At 41.4% G+C, this 18,738-nt stretch overlaps 1 protein-coding gene across 1 annotated transcript; it reads right to left on the minus strand.

The window, feature by feature from the left end:
* Positions 1 to 2,586: 2,586 nt before the first annotated feature.
* On the minus strand, positions 2,587 to 17,984 carry LOC121627512. The gene is made up of 10 exons (XM_041966439.1): positions 17,859 to 17,984; positions 15,835 to 15,980; positions 14,115 to 14,196; positions 13,771 to 13,906; positions 13,142 to 13,344; positions 12,859 to 12,995; positions 10,836 to 10,977; positions 10,419 to 10,700; positions 4,673 to 10,262; positions 2,587 to 3,899 (listed from the first exon to the last, which is right to left on the minus strand). The coding sequence occupies exons 1-10, from the start codon at positions 17,982 to 17,984 to the stop codon at positions 3,889 to 3,891; spliced, it is 6,855 nt and encodes a 2,284-aa protein (XP_041822373.1). The 3' UTR covers positions 2,587 to 3,888.
* Between the last annotated feature and the right edge of the window lie 754 nt (positions 17,985 to 18,738).

The raw sequence follows: 18,738 nt of genomic DNA on the forward strand, positions 1-18,738 counted from the left end.
AACTATTTACATGTCCTTGTACTCCAGCAGTTTCAGTTATTATGGAGAATTTGAATTATGTCCTTAATTGTCCATTTCACCTACACTGCAAAAGATTCATTTTTACAGCTCATTTAAACTCCTATACAGCTTTAAAAGATAATGATTTCAGGGCTAAAAAATACTAAATGTTAGGATGAAGATTTATTGCAGTGTAGAAAAGATTGTAGTGTTTGTGCTATATGGATGTAGAGAAAAACTGAAATTCCTTCATCATGCTACAATTTAATATTTAAAGTACTTTTGAAGTATTGATTAAAAGGCCTTGTCAGATATGTTTGTGTGCCTGTTTTGTTAATGTTTAATATTATATTTTTGAGGGTATATTGGCAGCAACAACCTGTGAGAAATATAAAAAGCATCTACTGTAGTATTTTTGTTGTAGTTAAAATACTGAGAACAGTCCTTTAATCATTTTAACATGTTAAGCTTAAGAAAGGTTAAATGCTACTTGAATGAACGACAGCTAATTCAAATTTCCTCGGCAGAACTCAACCCATGCAGGCAATTTTGGAGTAGCTGCGAACCAAACTGTGTCATTTAAAGCGCCACCACGTAGCTTTTGCCAAATACCTGCCACTGCGGCGACGACTGACGATTCGGAACTACTATTTAGAGATCTGTTCAGCATTTCGCTAAAATGCTAAGATATTGGAACAGTAACACAAGTTGAGAAGACTCAAAGTCAGCTGACTGACACAGAAATGTGCGATAAACAATGTTTACCTAAAGTGAGCTAACATTAGCCACAGCGTGAGATATTGTCATACCAGACCGGCTCAGGCTATAGCAGAAAAATCCCTGAATGTACTGAACTTTGCATTGATGTGATTTATTGCCACTGAATTCAACTGTATTTGTATGGGGAGTGTTTTTTTTTTTCCTCTGAAAAGTTACTGTTTGACTTATTTTATTTCCTGTCTGGTGGCAGGTGTGTAAATTTTGGTGGAGAATACTTCAACCACACAAAAATCCCATTACATGTAATATGTGTGCTATTGCTGAATGTACCGCCTCTGCATGTCTTTATTGTTCCCCACAAATTTCCAGAAGTGTAATGCATGTAATACAATAACAATACATAAATGTGTTAAGTTTGTCACTGCTCCTTTAAAACACCAACTGCATGTTAACTCTGTGGCAACTCAAGACTGAGAAGTGCACGTTATGTTGCTCGTGTTTCAAATGACAATCCAGTGTAAAACACCTCCACCCCTCATCACGCACAGACACACACCTGCGGGGAGGAACTTGACTCTTCCTGTGGTCTCCCATTTCTTCTTCTCCCTCCTCTTCAGCAGACTCCCCCTCTGTGTGTCTACCACAATAAACAATATTGACTCAGATGGAAAACAAAGAGATCGCCTTTCTGTCTGGCCCTCATGACCGTCTCCTTGTCAAACTGCCTCAACACACGTCTGTCTGCATCATTAGCTGATCAGTGCATGATTACAGTGATTAATGGCTGACGGGTAATTACCCTCATCAGCCATTGACAGCCTCAGCTAAGTAAAACATATCTAATCTGTAACTGTTGTTGTATAATATGTGTGAACATCATCAACTGCACCAAATCAAGAAATTATACAACTGACTGAGACACAGCAGGGTTAATGTGCACTTTGGCAGCTCCACTGACGGGCAGAAACAGGATTGATTTCAGAGTAATGCTACGTGCCATTCTCTAGAAATTGTGCTCATGTTGCCAGAAAAATTACCGTTAAATGTCCGTGAAGTTTCAGGCAGTGAGAGTCTGAGCATGAGGCTACAGTTGCTCGAAATCCAGGTCCTGTGAGTGCAGCTCCTTTTCAAATCAGAAAAATGTTAATTAACATTCAAACATGTCAACATGATTAACATGAGAATAATTACTCAGTGTCAGTTAATGAAGACTGTCAAGTGCAAATACAGGTGTGTCATGTGCAGATGTATTTCACACGCATATCATCAAACTCTGCAGAGAATTACTAAAGTCGGGAAATACAAAACACATTTGTGAGTCGGACTTAAGCTTTGGCCCTCACGGAAAGCCCTTCCTCTGCCTGTTTCAATCCAGATAATCAGGGGGATTTGCTTCATTTTCTGCCCCGCTGATCGTCACTACCCTTGCAGGAAAACGCTCCGAGCTTAAATATTTCAAATGAAAAGACTGGTGCTAAAAAAGCTGCAGGAACCGACGGTTTAACTGGACCCCTTTAAGATGATAATTTGTACACTGGCTAAAAACATCTCTGTTTCATAAACTTGGCAACTGGGTTTCTCCTGCTTGGTTGAAGTAGTTTCACATGTTGGGTTGCAAACTTTCATACTGGTAAGATGACACAGGAAAAAGGGTTGGCAAGGGTGAAGATTTATCTTCTGTGTGATTGATCGACTTGGAACATAATTCACTATTTTCTCTGCAGCACACTGTCCAACACTGCTGTCTTATCTACTGCCAGTGCACTGACGCACTTTATACTACTGGAATAATCTACTCACTGCGCTGCTGAAAACATGCACTTCTCTGGTGTATTGGACACGACTATACGGCCCACAAAATAGATGCCATTTGAAATGTTTTATTTTTTTCTTCAAGAACAAAATATAAACCCGGCTGACACCCCTTTATATAACAAGCCATTGAAACTCTTCAAATATTTACAAAAGATAGAAAATAAAACATAAATAAATATAACCTGCTGCTGCTCATGAAAGACTGGTGTGGCCTCCCCCTAACACTTAAAACTGTAGTAGTTTAGTTCGAATGAAAATAAAAGAGAGCATACACCCTAAAACAAAAATAATGTCTCTATGGTCTTGGACAGTTTATCTATGTTTTAGTGAGAAAAAGATAATATAAGCCGGTATGTCAGCTTCTTTACCAACAGCGAATAATAGAGAACGTGAGTCAGTGAGTGACTGAAGCCAGCAACATATTAGCAGGATACTGGCACGTTTTGTGATCATTATTGCTAAAGGAAATACAGCTTGATGGATGCAATGAAGAAATTTCTCGAGTCTGTACAATGATAAATGCAGTGGGGCAGCTGTCTATGTAGAAATCCTTCTGTTGCAAAAAAAGATGTGGTCCACACTGACCCCTTCTGGTTATTTATGGTGAGGACAAGCACAGACCAAATCAACCCAATTGGGAACTTTGTACAAGAAATACAATTAGTATTTTAACAAGAATTAAACATTAAAAATTCCCAAAGATGATACAGCAATCTTAAAGCTTTTCAAAGTTTAGATTCAGTCTAATCTATAAGTAACTTCATGGTGTTAATATAGCATTTAGATGAAACATATTTTCTATTAGTTTGAGCAGAAAGAAACTGAGAAATCTTATGAAGAGTGCAAAAAGCAAATAATGGCATTATATGGCTTACTGATGTGAAAAATATGTATCCTAGTGAAAGCAGGAGCAGCCTTGTCATCTTGAGTCATTTTTTTCTTTTCTTTTTTTGTCACAGCTTTTGCAAGTCCGGTTTTTAAGCCATAATGCTTAATCTCCATACCAGGTGAAGCAGCTGGAATCAGCACGGCAGTTCCAGAGCAGGCACTTCAGTACTAGCTGTTCTGCTAACAGTCTGACTGCAATTCGGTTCTGTTGTCGTTTTCCGATTGGCTTGTTCTCGTGTCCGAGCCGCTCCCGGCCTTGCATTACAGGCACACGCTGCAGGAAAACTCTGGTAACACTTTCGCCTTCTCAGTCCCCAGATGCACAGGCCGTTGCCCATAGTAATGAACAAGTCATCCAGAGAGCACTGATCCGTTGAGGTATAATCCATCCAGGGGCTCCACGCAGGTCCACAGGTCAGTCTATATTCAATCCACGTCAATTCACCTTGACTTCATTTGACATGCTCAACTGTTGCCTGAAGCAGGAAATAAAAAAAAAAGAGACAACAATGACACAACTACCAAACAACACAGTTAAGAAGCTACGTTTGAAAAGTGGGGGTCATATTATATATGAGGACTACACAACTATGCGATCACAACACCAACTTTTACCGAGTGTGTTGCATTATGGGTTGATAGATGTAATGTTGATTGGGAGAGCATGTTTCCCCATGTCTGTTTAGTGAGTGTCTTTCAAAGTTAAGCTGCTATTAGCCCATCAGAACTGCTTGTTGGCTGGTCCAATAGATTTAGAAAGAAAGGTTGATTTATTAAGTGCAATTAACCAAATTCCAGTATTTGTAGATTAACTACCAGTGTTCATAGTAAAATGTTACCAGCAACATCACTGAGTTAAGCATTGGAGTGCCCCTGTGATTGATGTCTTAGATTTATCCATTTTATATGTACATATTTATGGCCTTGGACTCACCTTGGGTTGAATCAGCTGAAGGCCATATGGACATTCATGGTCACATGTCAAAGTTTACTTGATGAAAACGTTATGTCTAAAATGCACTTAATAAATCAGATTTTTTGGGAGCATTTATTCAGTGTGCAGGCACCTTTTTGTTCTTGTTTTTGTCTTTGTACCTGACATCATGTGGGGATGTGCATATGCTACGTTGAAGCATAAACTCTCAACAGGGCTAGTCTGAAAGTTTAACTTCAAAAAGGTGCTAGAAAAGTCCTGTATTCAGCCCAATGCAGTATTCTTATTGTCCAAGCATGCTGTATTGATACTCACTCTCGTCATCAGAGTCAAATCCAAAGAGGCTTGAACACTTCTTCACTTGGAGATGACTCTGCAGATCCTCGGTACTGTTGAAAGTAGCAAAACAGTTGGCGCATCGTTGCCTCTGCAGAGCTGTTGCAACCTTTGCCTGCTCAGGGGGGAGACTTCTCTGAAACGAGTGGAAACCCGACATCTCCTTCCTCCGTTTCGGCATGGTGATGTACTTCTCATCCAGGTACGCTGTAGGTGGTGGACGCATGTATGGCCTCTTACTATACTCTGCAAGAGCGTCCTTACATGCCGTAGATTTTGCATCTTCAGTTGCTGCTTGTCCATTCATTATCACAGAGTAACCAGGGCTGCTAATTGTAGACTCTGCTGTATCTGCTGAAGTTTCCCCTTCCTCAGCTACAGAGCTCTCCACTACCTCTGCTTTGACCTCAGTGAGCAGTTGGACCTCAGTATCTGACTTTGCCGGCTTCTGAGACACTGATGGAACACCCTGATGTTTGCACTTTTTCTTCACAGTCTTTGTGTCACCATCTTTCGGAATAAGCTTGCGCTTCTTATTTGCTTTGTTGGGGTCTAGCATTTTTGTGACATGAGATTTCTTTGATTTCTCCTTTTCTGTTGCCTTCTGCACGCTCTCTTCAGTGGCAGTGGGTGGGCAAGTTATTTCACTTAAGCCACTACCTGTGGCAGCAGGGATGGAGGAACCAGAGCTCTCAAGTGTTGCATCTGATGTATCTTCTGTCACTTTTCCTTCAACATCCCGAGAACTCTGTACTTCTGCTGCTTTACCCTCGAACTGCTGGACGACAGGTTTTGACTTGGCTGTCTTTTTCAAAACAGATGATTTGCTCTCGTCATTGCATGGCTGTCTCTCCTTGACCACTTTTTTGTCCCCTTTTTTATGAGTAACTTTGTGCTTTGTCTTGCCTGCATCTGAAGAGGTGGTACGAGTATTCTTTTCTTTATTTCTTTCCTTTTTCATCACGTGTGCTTTCTTTGACTTTACTTCTGTTGTGACCTTCTGCGCTTTCTCTCCTGAAGTGGTGGGTGGTGCCGATATATCATTTAAACAGTTAGCTGGGACAGCAGGCACAGAGTTACCAGAGGGCTTTTGTGTTGAGTCTGTGTTTTCTACCTTTGCTTTTCCCTCCTCATCAGCAGAATTTCCTACTGTTGCTGTTGCTGTTGCTGCTGGCTTGGCCTCCACCCCTGGGACAGCAGAATTTGACTTTGCACACTTTTTCGAGGCAGACCCTAATTCTTTGAGGGGACATTTTTTCTTCATCTCTGAGTTGGCTTTGCCATTTGAAACCTTGCGCTTCTCTGACTTGCACGAGTCTGAAGCAGGATGACAACCATCTTTCTTCATTTTGCCAGTGGTTGACTTCTGTGTTTTGTCTGCTAAGGTGGTGGTGACTGATTGATTTAAACGGTTAGCTGTCACAGTAGGTCTTGAGGTATTATGTGAGACACCCTTCTGTTTAGTATGATTCTTCTTGATCTGCTTGTTCACAGACTTCTTCGACTTTGATTCATCAATTGATGTTTCTGTAGTTTTAACAACATCTTGGACCTGCTGACTCATTTTTTCTTCTTTCAATGCCTTGCTCACATTTGAAGGTTCTGCTGCTTTAGAACGGCTTGCAAGTTGAGCGGGGCTCCTCTGATCATTTTTTTCTTTCACAGATTCATTGTTTTGACCAGTAGTAGTGTTTTCATCATGCACAGCTTTCTTTGACTTCGGAGGGCGCCCTCTTCTCTCAGGACCTTTAGTGTTTACTTTGACCTGCTTTTTCTTGAACTTATGCCTCAGTCTGAAACTGTGTTTTAACAATGACGATGGGATCACTTTGTGACTTTTGAGCACTGCCAGAGTTGTATTTGTTCCTTTAACTTTTCTTAACGTTTGCCTCAATCTCAGATTCGGGCCAGTGGGCTGTGTGGAGGTGTCCTTGTTAGAAAGGTTCTTCAAGACATGTGAATCCTTGGTCTCACTGCTCCCTTCCAACTCCTGCTTCAGCAGAGATGCTCTAACAATAGTGGGAGATGGAGCCTTAACATGTGTTTCTGTTGATGAATTATGTGTAGCTTGTCCTCTTGATTTACAAGTAGCCTTTACACTCTCAGTCCTATTTGCAGTAGTGGTAGCAGTTTCATTTTTTGTCTTATGATCCGACTGTTTGTCACCTGTTTGCTTATTTGTGGCTTTGATAGGTTTAGTGGGTTTGGAAGCATAGTGCTCTCTTTCATGGAGGTTCAGTGCCCAGAGACAAATAAATAGTTGAGAACAACCAGGGAGGCAGCACACTGCCTGCAGCGGACTGTGCCTCCTGGCATGGCGTCTCATTTCCATTCCAGTTTTGAACCTGGCAGTGCAACCCTGATGAAGGCAAGGATGCCGAGGAGTCAGTTTGTGTCTTTCAACGTGGTGCTGAAAATGTTCAAAACTCCACAAAACCCTCATGCAAATACTACATCTGTTTTTTCCAATACGGAATGCCAGTTGTAAAGGCTTGACCTCACCATAGTGATCTTCGAGAGCATGGTATAAGAGTGCAACACGGTTTTTGGACAGGTCTGCAAACCAAGCGCAACCATCCACAGGACAGCAAAATTTCTTTTGTAGCTCCAGGTTTTTCTCTTCAACAACTTGTTTTGTGGTTGTCTTTAGGACCTGCAGAGATTCTGTCTCCATGTTATCATTAGAGGAAGAGCTAAACACTTTGTCTACCTGAACTGATGTTGCTGAGTCCACCTCTTTATCTAGGTTTTCTTGCAACTTGGGATTCTCAGTTGCATCACTTGTTTCTTCTTGAGAAGTCTCCTGCTGTGTACATGGCTGCTTAGCTTCCAAGTTTAAGGGGTCCCTTTTCAATCTGTCAAGCTCGCTCTTTTTGCCAATGTGCCCATTTACCTTATGAACAGCAGCTGTACTATTAAGGTGCTTCGAAAAGTTTTGTTTCTTTTCTTGGAAATACGGCTCTCCCACTGGTTTGCCACTGGATCTCAACTTTCTGGATCCAGGTAGGGCTGAATCTGGAAGGCTTACTGACAGAGGACAGACAGCAGATTTTCTTGGTCTCCCACTACTACGGCGACCAGAAGACACGGTTGTGGTCTTAGCTTTGGCAGAGGTCTTAGGTGTGGTGGTATCTTTGGTCTCAGAGACCCAGTTTTCTTGGGTGCTGTTACCAGCTGAGTCTTTGCTCCTCTTTAGCTTCTCAATATGATCAGACAGGTGCATCATGGCCAGGAGGTCATCTTTGAACATGATACCACAGAACATGCACTCGTCTTTACGATAATGGAACATAGCATGCGCTACAACGCGACTTCCCTTAAAGAGTTTGTTGCAGAAGGTACAACAGTATTCCAACTTGGATTCCTCTGATTCCATAGGTTCACTGTTCTCAGGTGTTTCGAATGTAATATCCTGAGTTCCCTCTTTCGTCCCTTGCACATCAGTAAGTGCAGAGGCTCCCGGATCTGGTCCAGAGCAACTGGAGGTAGTATGCAATCTGTAAGGAACTTCATGTTTACTTCCAGCTCTTGACTCGTTGGTGGCACTGTCCTCTGGAGCTGGACCTTTGTGAGCAAGTGTCTCAGGTGCAAGTTCAGTAACCATTTCCGTTACTAATGTCAGAGCAGATATGTCACTTATACTGTCCTGATCTGTGGGTGCGTAAATTGTGACCATTGTTCCTCCAGGGCTTCTGTCATTTTCACAAGGTACAGGTCCTTCTGAGAGTTTGTGTGAAATGTCAGAAATGCTGTTGCTGACTGTGGTGAGCACCTCTGGAGAGCCAGTTTCAGCCTGAGAGGAGAGTGACTTCAGTTCAAGTTCTTTGCCATTTCTAAGAACAACATCTTGAGACTGTAAGTGTATGGGATCAGCAGCTCCAATGTTTGAAATGTTGGCTGCATTGGAGACTGGTAGGATTTCTTCAGTAACTACCATCTGATTCTTGTCTACAGTTAAGGTCTGCAAAACCTCAGTTGTGGTTTTTGAAACATCTTTTACAGCCTGAGCTTTAGAGAACTTGTCAAAACCAGGGGATTGAATAATTTTGCCCGTTGTTGGAGTTTGTGAGGCAATCGTGACTTTCATCTCAACAGCAGACTCTTCACAGAGCTCTCTGGCTTGAGCTTGCAGGACATTATCTAACAATGGGGCTTCTGTCACTTCAGTTGCTGCTACTGTCTGTGATGCATTGGCAACTTTCATCTCAGCAGCAGACTTTTCAGAGCGCTCTCTAGTCTTGTTGTGCAAGACTTTTCCTGTGATTTGAGCTCGAGGGACCTTATCTAAAACCGGGTATTCTGTCGCTTTTGCTGCTGCAGGTGTCTGGGAAGCAACAGTGACTTTCATCTCAACAGAAGACTTTTCAGAGGGCTCTCTGGATGAAGAGGTCTTTCGTGAGACTGTTTTTGTAGTTTGAACCTGAAGTAATTTTTCCACAGCTGGGGATTCTGTAATTTCATCTGCTGCTGGTGTCTGATTGGCAAGTCCACCTTTCATCTCAGCGGCAGGCTGTTCACAGAGCTCTATGTGTTGACCTTTTGGTGGACTTCCTTGCACGGAGGAGCGTGTGATTGTTGACACTGAGCCTTGAATATTCGACCCATTACCTTTTCCCTTCTGCCGCCGAGCGTAACAGTGCAACTGTTTTACAAACATCGTTGCGTCCCGTGCTCTAAGGATCACCTCTTTGCCATGCACAGTCTTCACAGGTTGTGATGTGGTAGGAAGCTTCACTGTTGGTTTGTAAAGAAGCACTTGAGGGAACCCTCTCTGTCTGCTGCAACTGTCCTCAATAAACATACCCATCAGTTCATTGTCTGGTAGGGAGAGCTCAAGAATTACTTGTGGAGGGGAGTCTGGTTGGAGACAATCCATAGAAAATCCCTTCTGGTGTTTGCTGCTGTTTTCCTTTGCCATTAAATGAGAGTTTACTGCAGGTTTATGTTTTGCATTGTTCTTGATCTGACCAGTTTCAGGCCTCTTTTCAACAGATGACTGATGGTGCTTTTGATGTTTCGACCCATACTTTTTCATCTTCGGAGAAACATTATTCTCTTCAAGAGTTCCTGAGTCTTCCAGAAGCCACTTGGGCTTTCTGATCCTCCGTTTTGGTGGGTTCTTCTCTGAGAGTCGTGTAGTACGTCTAAGTTCTCCATACCCCCCATTGTCCTGTAGTCTGTCTAGCTGCCAAAATGAACGCCTCAAAGGTTCAGATGATGCGTCCTTCAAAGGTCGTGACCCTTGGCTGCCTTTCCTCTTGACAGTGTGGTCAACATTTATCCGTGTTTTGCCCATCTTTAGTCTTTTAGATGCAGCGTCAGTATCATCTTTATGATGTCTGTCCTCTTTGTGGTGCCGCTTCTTAGACCCTTTACTTCGTTTCTGACATACTGATGTGCTTGATCGCAAAGCAGGTTCTTTGGTGCAATAGTTTAGAATCCATTTGTCCTCCATTACTTCCTCAAGGGCAGCAGTGACCACCACCTCACTCATAAGCTTCAAACAGTTGGTCCGCAAAGCAATGAGGTTCCAAAACTCTGGGTCAAAACACAGGTCCTTCTTTAAGACCTGAGAAGAGACAGAAAAGGAGAAATTTTAGTACTACAATATGGAAAATGCCAAGACACAACGTCATTTGTCAATTCTGTACTGCTCATATGAACTGACAGACATCCTAATCTCTATACCTTTTCTTTGTCAAGATTTGGTAAAAGAGTGCTCTACCTGCAGGGTTTCAAAGCGAACGTGATTACTGATGGGGCCGTACTCCACAAGGTACTCCTGATCAGGATGCATGTAAAGAAGGTACACAATCTTGTAGGCCTCAACAGTGCGTTCCAGGAAGAAGACGAGAAGAGCACAGGCCCGGCAAACCTCCAGGTCATTGGGTAGCAGGCCGGCAATGGTTTTGTAGATTAGGGACTTGGTGATGACATCACAGGGAAGGCAAGACTGCAGGGCATTAGCACAAAGCTCCACGCAGAACTGGATTCCATCTTCACCCAGCTAGAGAGATACAAACAAAGAACTTGTTAAATATACAATTCAATATTTATAGAAACTCTGACATCTTAACAAATTCACTTAAACTGACAAAATGAATGGCATAAAAATTCACTGCAGTTCAAATTTCTGCCTCACTTCTTGCAGGATAGCTCTGATGAATGGGAAGATTGAGTTGACATTGGTGGCAGACAGCATCAGCTGATGACTCTCCTCAAGCAGAGCTTGCTTCAATGTTTTCAACCGCCGAAAAAGTTTACTCCATATGAAAACAAGGTCACTGCAAAGAACAGAGTTCAACATTTTTCTTAATGCTTACTTTAAGAAGATAAGATAAGATAAACATTATTAATCCCCAGCTGGAGAAATCATGTTGCAGGCGGCATCAATGAAAATAGCAATAGCAAAGGCAACGGAAAATATAAAAAACAAAATAGGAAGTTGACTATATATGCACATTTTACACAACAGAGTATGCAGAAATATATTGCAAATGGAAATTACTGAGAAATATTGAAAAATTGCACAAGGACTGAGGTACAAATTGCTCATGGTTGTTATGGATAAGTTCAGTATTTGCTCTATTGCACAGTAGATATATATATACAGTCATGTGAAAAAATAGGACATCCTTGGAAAACGTGTTTTTTGACAAATTTAAACATATGAATATTTAATATCTAATAATATATTTTAACAACACTGAGAGATTCAAGTAATATAACTAAACAAGCAAAACTGAAGAAAGTATTTTTAAAGCCTTCTGTAAAATATGATGAAATAAAAATGCAATTTCTGTTTAGGAATAAATTAGGACACCCCCACAATTTTTCCCTCTTCAATTGGCTGAAATCACACACAGGTGCATCACATCAGGTGCACATGATTAGAACATTGTCATTCAGTTTGGTGGACTGTTTACGTGACAGTGGTGAGATCAAAAGACCTTCCTGAGGCCTTCAGAGAGAAGATTGTTGAAGCATATGAGTCTGTTCAGGGATTGAAAAAGATCTCAAAAGATCTTGAAATCAGCCATTCCACTGTCGGGGAAAGAGTGTACAAGTGGAGGACATTCAAAACAACTGCCAACATGCCCCAAGAGCAAGTTGGCCCCAAGAGCAGACTGCAAGATGCTGAAAGAAGTCTCCAAAAACTCTAAAATCTCACTACAGGACCTACAGCAGGCACTGGCGACTGTTGATGTGAAAGTGTATGCCTCTACAATCAGAAAGAGACCGCACAAGTTTAACTTTCATGGGAGGTGTGCAAGGACGAAAGTTGAATTATTTGGACACCAGAACAGAGGACATGTTTGGCACACACCTAATACTGCATTCCAGGAAAAGAACCTCATACCATCTGTGAAGCATGGAGGTGGAAGTGTCATGGTTTGGGGATGCTCTGCTGCAACAGGACCTGGCCAGCTCACCATCAGAGAATCTACCATGAACTCTACAGTGTATCAGTGGGGGCTTGAAGAACATGTGAGACCATCAGTAAGAAAACTGAAACTGAAGCGGAACTGGACCCTGCAACATGACAATGACCCTAAACATACCAGTAAGTTCACCACGGACTGGCTGAAAACAAAGAATTGGAGAGTCCTGGAATGGCCCAGTCTAAGCCCAGATCTTAATCCCACTGAGATGCTGTGGGGTGACCTGGAACGGGCTGTCATTTCAAGAAACCCCTCAAACATCACAGAGGTTAAAGCATTCTGCATTGAGGAGTGGGGAACACTTTCCTCAGACTGATGTCAGAGACTGGCAGAGGGTCACAAGAAGTGTCTCACTGAAGTTATTTCAGCCAAAGGGGGTAACACTAGGTATTAGGGGGTAGGGTGTACTAATATCTTCCTCAGTTAGAATATGCATTTATGGTGATGTCTTTTGCTTAATGAGAAAAATTTCTTGTTGCTTACCTGTAATTAGATGACTTTCTTTTCCAGATTAATAAAAACAAGATTAGACATCAATATGTGAACATTTCTTATAATAACTGAATATGTAATGGGGTGTCCTAATTTTTCCACATGACTGTTAATGTGTGTCAATGGGGATTAAACAACTGTATAACTTGACTGTATAACTTAAATAGGCCTCAGTTGGTGTTATAAACTGACTTCGCACTACTCAAGCATCATTCCAATACATTTACTTACCACAAATAGTACATGTCTCCCCTGCGGAGCTGTTGGGAGAGGAAGGCTCTGCTGAGGGCGAGTAACAACTCATCCTTTTCCTCACACTCCAAACTACATATGATATGAACTGCATCTTTGCCATTTAAGTCAGCCACCTGAAGAACAGGAAAATTAGTTTAGCCTTTAAAATTCTCATCCGTAAAATTTTGCCATATTTGTGTCACAGCTAAGCAACAACAACAGGAAGCGAAGCGAAAATTCTTTCCATCTGACTGAAAGACATGCTAGTCAGTCCACCCACCTCTTTTCGTAGGCTGTCATGCTGTGAAGTTTTTAAAAGCCACGTGAGGTAGACCTGGAGGAAGAACAAGTGTTGTCCTGCTGTAGGATGCCAAGCACAACACTTGGCCAGGGCCATAGCCTCATTGACCCGCTCACAGGATAAGAGGTAGCGCACCCGAAGCTCAAAGAACACTGGCGGCTCAGATCTGATGCAACCATCCACTGAGGAACAGTCGAGCCAGAAGAGAAATAGATATGGTTTTAGTTTACTTTCATACTGCTAATGCTTCAGAAATAGGCAGGAGATACAGGAACAACCACTGAGAACAATATTAACATTTTCCAACATTTTCCATGGAAAACCTTTTTCAGGATTACTATTTGGTACTAAACCAGTCTGAAAACTGACTTTTCAGTAATATTTACTGCTCTAACAGTCAACAAATGCAACACAACACAGAATGGTGGCTAACAGACTGATAGAGTTGGCTCACATTTGCAGGTCGCTTTCAGAAAAAGTGTGAAATAAACGGATTCAAGTGAGCTATCAAAGAATGCAACAAGAGCCAACTCTGAGGCAACAACTAACTTAGCGTGGCCAATCGTTAGCAGGGCAATGACATCAGTGTTGAGCATATTACAACCTACCTTCACTCTGAGGTAAACTGGACTCACTGAGGATTGCTTGCAAGGCTGGGCTGGCCCAAAGCCCGCCACTCCGAACCAAACGCTCAACCTGAAGTAAATGAACATTCTGATGCTTCGCAAGGGCCAAATGACATTCCTGTAGGAGCATGAGGACAACACGTTTCCTTAAAGTGCTCAATGTATCAATGGATATAGTAAAAGCAGCATCATCCTGTATCGCAATGTTCTGAACAGTTTCCAACAATCAACTAAAACTCAGGTTTTTAAATAACTATTTTACAAACATCTATACATGTGTATATGTGCATTGTCTGTTGGGAAGACGACCTGCACTTCAGTCTCACCTGGAATGTAATAGTGAAGTGTTTCAGTGGCCCCTGATGTAAGTCCTTCTGGTCAAAGAACAGCAGCAACTCAAAAACACTCCTGCGAATAGATCAAAGTTGATTGGCTTCTATCGACAAATCCACATTTCAACAGTTCAACCCTAATTGATAAGTTAAATCTGAGTATTCACAAAAATGTAATTAGTTGTGTGCACGTGAAGATACTGACTATGGAGCTGAGGGAAACCCTGGGGGGGGCATGATGGAGTGAGGTCAAGTGGTGGCAGCTTGCCAGGGTTTTTTGTGGCTCACAAATTCAGTTGAATGAGCCAATGAACACAATCAACTTTTAATTCCATAAACATTACAAGACTGCTTCAGAAGTGGTAAAAAAAACATATAAAAACAAAGCTGGTATTTATTGTATCTGCCAATATTTTTGTTTTCTGTGTGCAACTGATTTAAATATCATTTTACTGTGACTATCATGACACTAGCAAGTGAATTTTAATTGATTTAAAGGGACTTTTCCCTGACTACTTTATAACGCACTCCATCTTATCAATCTCGAGGGTCTTTTTTCATGGCTGTGCGTAATATTCGATTTTTTCTCTCCTTTTTCAAGTGCCAACTGAGAAAACCAGTTACCTAAGGGGACAAGAAAGGGTTTCATTCATTCATTCATTCACAATTAAACCACAGTGGGACTTGAAGCAAAACTGAACAAAGCAGGAACACAACAGTAAAATATACATCTACTTTCTCTACTAAGGAGATCCAAATGTGAGACCCTCCTGCATAAATTTAGGCATTTAAGTTTTCCAGTAAAATACACAGGTGTTTGTCACTTTTGTGGAGAACACGTGTTACTTTAGCTCTCACAGACATCACTCGACTGGCAGAAGAATGAACCACAGCTGCATAGACGCTCTGAAACAAGGTGCTATTGGCTTGGCTTGGCAGTTAAGAGGGGGTCATAACTGTCAGTAACACATTGTGCTGCTATCACCGATGGCAGTCTGTATTTTCATCACAACTTACACAATCATCACTGACTGTCTCCAAGTTGTGTGACAATTTATCTGACTGAAAAGCACCTGTTGCTTTCAGCTGATTTCAACAGTGAGTAGGAGAGACTACAACAGCATTGACATATGCTTCTGTACTACCTGGCAACCCACTGAGCAATCACAAGTCGACATAATCTCTTTGGAAAGAGTTCCAAATCATAGCACTTGTCAAGTGTCATTGCTTTCATTTATCTGCCACTGTTGATATTTTCTAAGTTTTAGTTATGACCCACCAGAAGTGTATGGCGGTGTCTGTATCTACAGAGACCCACTTTGTGTACTTTTCTCGTTTTGCTATGTTTGGGATGTTTGTGCAGTGGGTGTGTAGCCCAGGCGTGAGGCTGGGACTGTATAAAAACGTAGCGACTGGGTAACATCACTGTCTCCTGGAGGTGTTTTTTTCCTGCGTCACAACGTAACCAACGTGAAACAATGAGAAAATAATGTTTTATTTCTTTGATTCACTGCTTTGTTTTTACCAACACTGCTCCCTCTCATCATTAACTCTCATGTCTCCTCCTGTGTCTCTCACATGTTGAGTCAGGGAAGGGGGCCCAACTTTTTCAGGACTTGTTGGTTGCTGTTTGTCAACACACCATACATAGTTTAGTCTTTTAAGTCTGCAGAGACTGAACACATCTTCTTGAGAGAGGTGTATGTGTACTTACAATGCCAGACTACTGAGTGTGTGGAGCACATGATCACAGTTTGATGTGAAGAAGGTGGCGGCTTGAGCAAAGTAGCACAGAGCTACCCCAAGGATCCTGAGCTGAGGCAGTGGCACCTGCCAGCGAGAGGCATACTCCTCCACCAGCTGCATGGAGAAAAGGCAAAACATGTTTGTTATAAGAACAATGAACAGCTTGTATCATTGAGCATGTATAGATCTGTGGCAAGATGAGATGTTTATACTGCATTTAAAAAGATGATGCAACAGGTACGAGGCTCATACAAAACTATTAAAGCTGCAATGATTAGTCAATTGACATAATATAATCCATTTTGACAATTGCTAAATTTTTCCCAAGCACTAATGCAAAAAAGAAAAAGGCTGTTCAGCCTCTCAAATATTACGATTTTCTGCTTTTCTCCATTTTATAAAATGGTAAGATTAATAAATCTGGATTTTTTGACTGCTGGTCAACAGCTCTGAGAAACTGGGAGGATAATTGTTAGAGCTACAACAACAAATCAATTGGTTGTGAACTATTACATCAATTGGCAAACATTGCAATAATAGATAGAAACAAGTCATAATCATCTGATTCCAGTTTCTTAAATGCGACTGTTACTCCTCTGAAAGTAAACAGAATATCTTTGGGTTGTGGACAAATTAAGATATTCAAGGACACTGATTCATGTTTTTCACCATTTTCTGATATTTTACACAGTGACTGAAGACCTGGCACAGCCAGCAGTTTCACTGATCATTTATGTTTGAAGCCTTCCACTTAAACACATTTTTACTGCAAAATAATACAACTATTCAAGTAAGTGGCCTGCCTGCAAATAAAATGTGCCACTCAGCGATGATTTTCATAACACTTACAGTTTACCTGTCAAATTCTTAAAATGCAATGTTCTTATATTGCCCTCTAATGGTGGAGATCCAAAACATCAGTACTGTGCACCACTGGAATGTGAGAGTAACTGTCAACAATGCAGTTCTCAGGCCGTTGCCCAAAAGCTAATTCCCTACTAAATTAAACTGCAGCAAGTTATCAAGCATGGGAACTTTACTTTGGGAGTTTCGTTGCTTCAAAACGCTGATGAAACTCTTTGTGCTTTAACAATTCACCTTCATGAGTGTCCAAACTTTTCACACTGAAATAAACCTCGACTTTAAACTTTGAATTGCATGTCAACAGCAAAGTAAGAATTAGTATATTGGATTCGTCCCTTTAAGTATTCAGGTTACAAACTTGTTGATGACTTTTCTGTTACCATCGAAGATTAACCAGCAATCCACGACAACTGACATTTAAATGCGATTTTCCCCAAGATGCAATGGCTGGTTTTGTTCCTCAAACATTATAACATTATGAGGTATTCAGTGTGTGAGGACAACTTGTGCCTCAAGATATTATTTTACTTATTACTGCAACAGTACATCCTCATGTCCTGTTCCGATTGGGTGCTAAGATAGGTCATTATGACACACTCAAAGTTTGACTTTCTGACAAATGCTTGATAATGCAGGCTACGAATGGCATGGCAACATTAAGTTAGAGATTAGCTACCGTCAGATAAGTGCCTTACTGCTTAAATGATTACCACACGCCTTACAAACGTGTTAACTGTTGTCCAGTCGGTTTGGTAAAAATTCAGCGTAACAACTAAGCTAACTTTCAGACAAAATCCGGGCTAGCTGGGCAGCTGGCTGATGCGATTAGCCGAGTTAGCTTGCTAGCTGTTCGGTGAACGATCATTGTCAAAGTATGACGAATTTACAGACTGAGGCGCGTCGATAACATCGCCTGAATCTGAGCTTGTGTTATCAGGTGTAATATTTAAAAGAGGTTAGGGTAATGTGTTTGTATTCACATCGACTACGACTCGTTAGCTAGATGCGAACGAGCCAAACTACTAAAGCTAGCCGTGCTAGCCAGTTCTGGGGGAGGGGAGTCGGCTAACATATATGCTCTTGTCTTCGACAACAAGCCTGTCACCAACTGCAGCTACGGTTCCTTACCTTGCAAAAGTCAGAGCAGAATGGTTTACTATCGGCTCGCAGTTCATCTCTTGTGTAACGAATCAACAAACTCTGTAATTGTTTTTCAAGCTCCTCTAACTCGTACACACTGTCTTCCTCCGCCATACTGCCTGTCTAGCCTTCCTCGTAGCATCGACCACACAACACATACATCGCCACAGTCCACGACGATCATTGACAGCGCTGATTGGATACTGCCAACTTAAAGGGGCTCGCTCCTTTTTAATACTATGTGCGCCGCAGGAGAGCTGGTTAGGGCGGGGTCTGAGCTCCACAATTAAACTAGATTGGCTCTGATGAAGCCCCGTCGAGACGGCATTAAGAGCAGAGCATGACAAGTGCCACAAACCACATGGCAAATACAAACACAGCGCGTTCATGATTGTTAATATTTGCTTTCACGTCCCATTACATAAACTTGAAAAATTACAAATAAAGTTATTTAAATTTTTCTGCCGTTAAAAAAATGAGGATTAATTATATATGAATTAATACGTTTACCAAAACTATCAGAACTTTTACTCAGATTTATCAAATTATATTATCAAAAATGTGTATAATCATATGTCATGTTACGAGGTAAAGGTGTACACCGTGCAGGTTTCTCTGTCATGGTATACTCTGAGTCACCTGAAATGGATTAAGGCCCACTTTGACCAACCAAACGGGGGAAATTATCAGGGAATTCTAAAAAAGAGAAAAGGAAATTTTAGAGTAAGAGAATATATCTACTGTTCTTTTCTTCCAAATCATCCTGTGATCACTTAGATTTAAAGAGACCTGCTTTTGAAATGTGCTAATAAAACCAAATTAATTGAGAATGATATGAGTTGAGATTATTTTAAATGTCACTGTAACA

This window comes from Chelmon rostratus, chromosome 24 (genome assembly GCF_017976325.1).
Source record: "Chelmon rostratus isolate fCheRos1 chromosome 24, fCheRos1.pri, whole genome shotgun sequence".
Lineage (NCBI taxonomy): Eukaryota > Metazoa > Chordata > Actinopteri > Chaetodontiformes > Chaetodontidae > Chelmon > Chelmon rostratus.

Excerpts from the sequence above, each read along its gene's own strand:
- LOC121627512 (XM_041966439.1), bottom strand. The coding sequence starts at position 17,984 with ATGGCGGAGGAAGACAGTGTGTACGAGTTAGAGGAGCTTGAAAAACAA. Across the intron at positions 14,197-15,834 it reads ACACTCAGTAGTCTGGCATT|GAGTGTTTTTGAGTTGCTGC; the intron begins GTAAGTACACAT and ends ATCTATTCGCAG. Across the intron at positions 12,996-13,141 it reads ATGACAGCCTACGAAAAGAG|GTGGCTGACTTAAATGGCAA; the intron begins GTGGGTGGACTG and ends CCTGTTCTTCAG.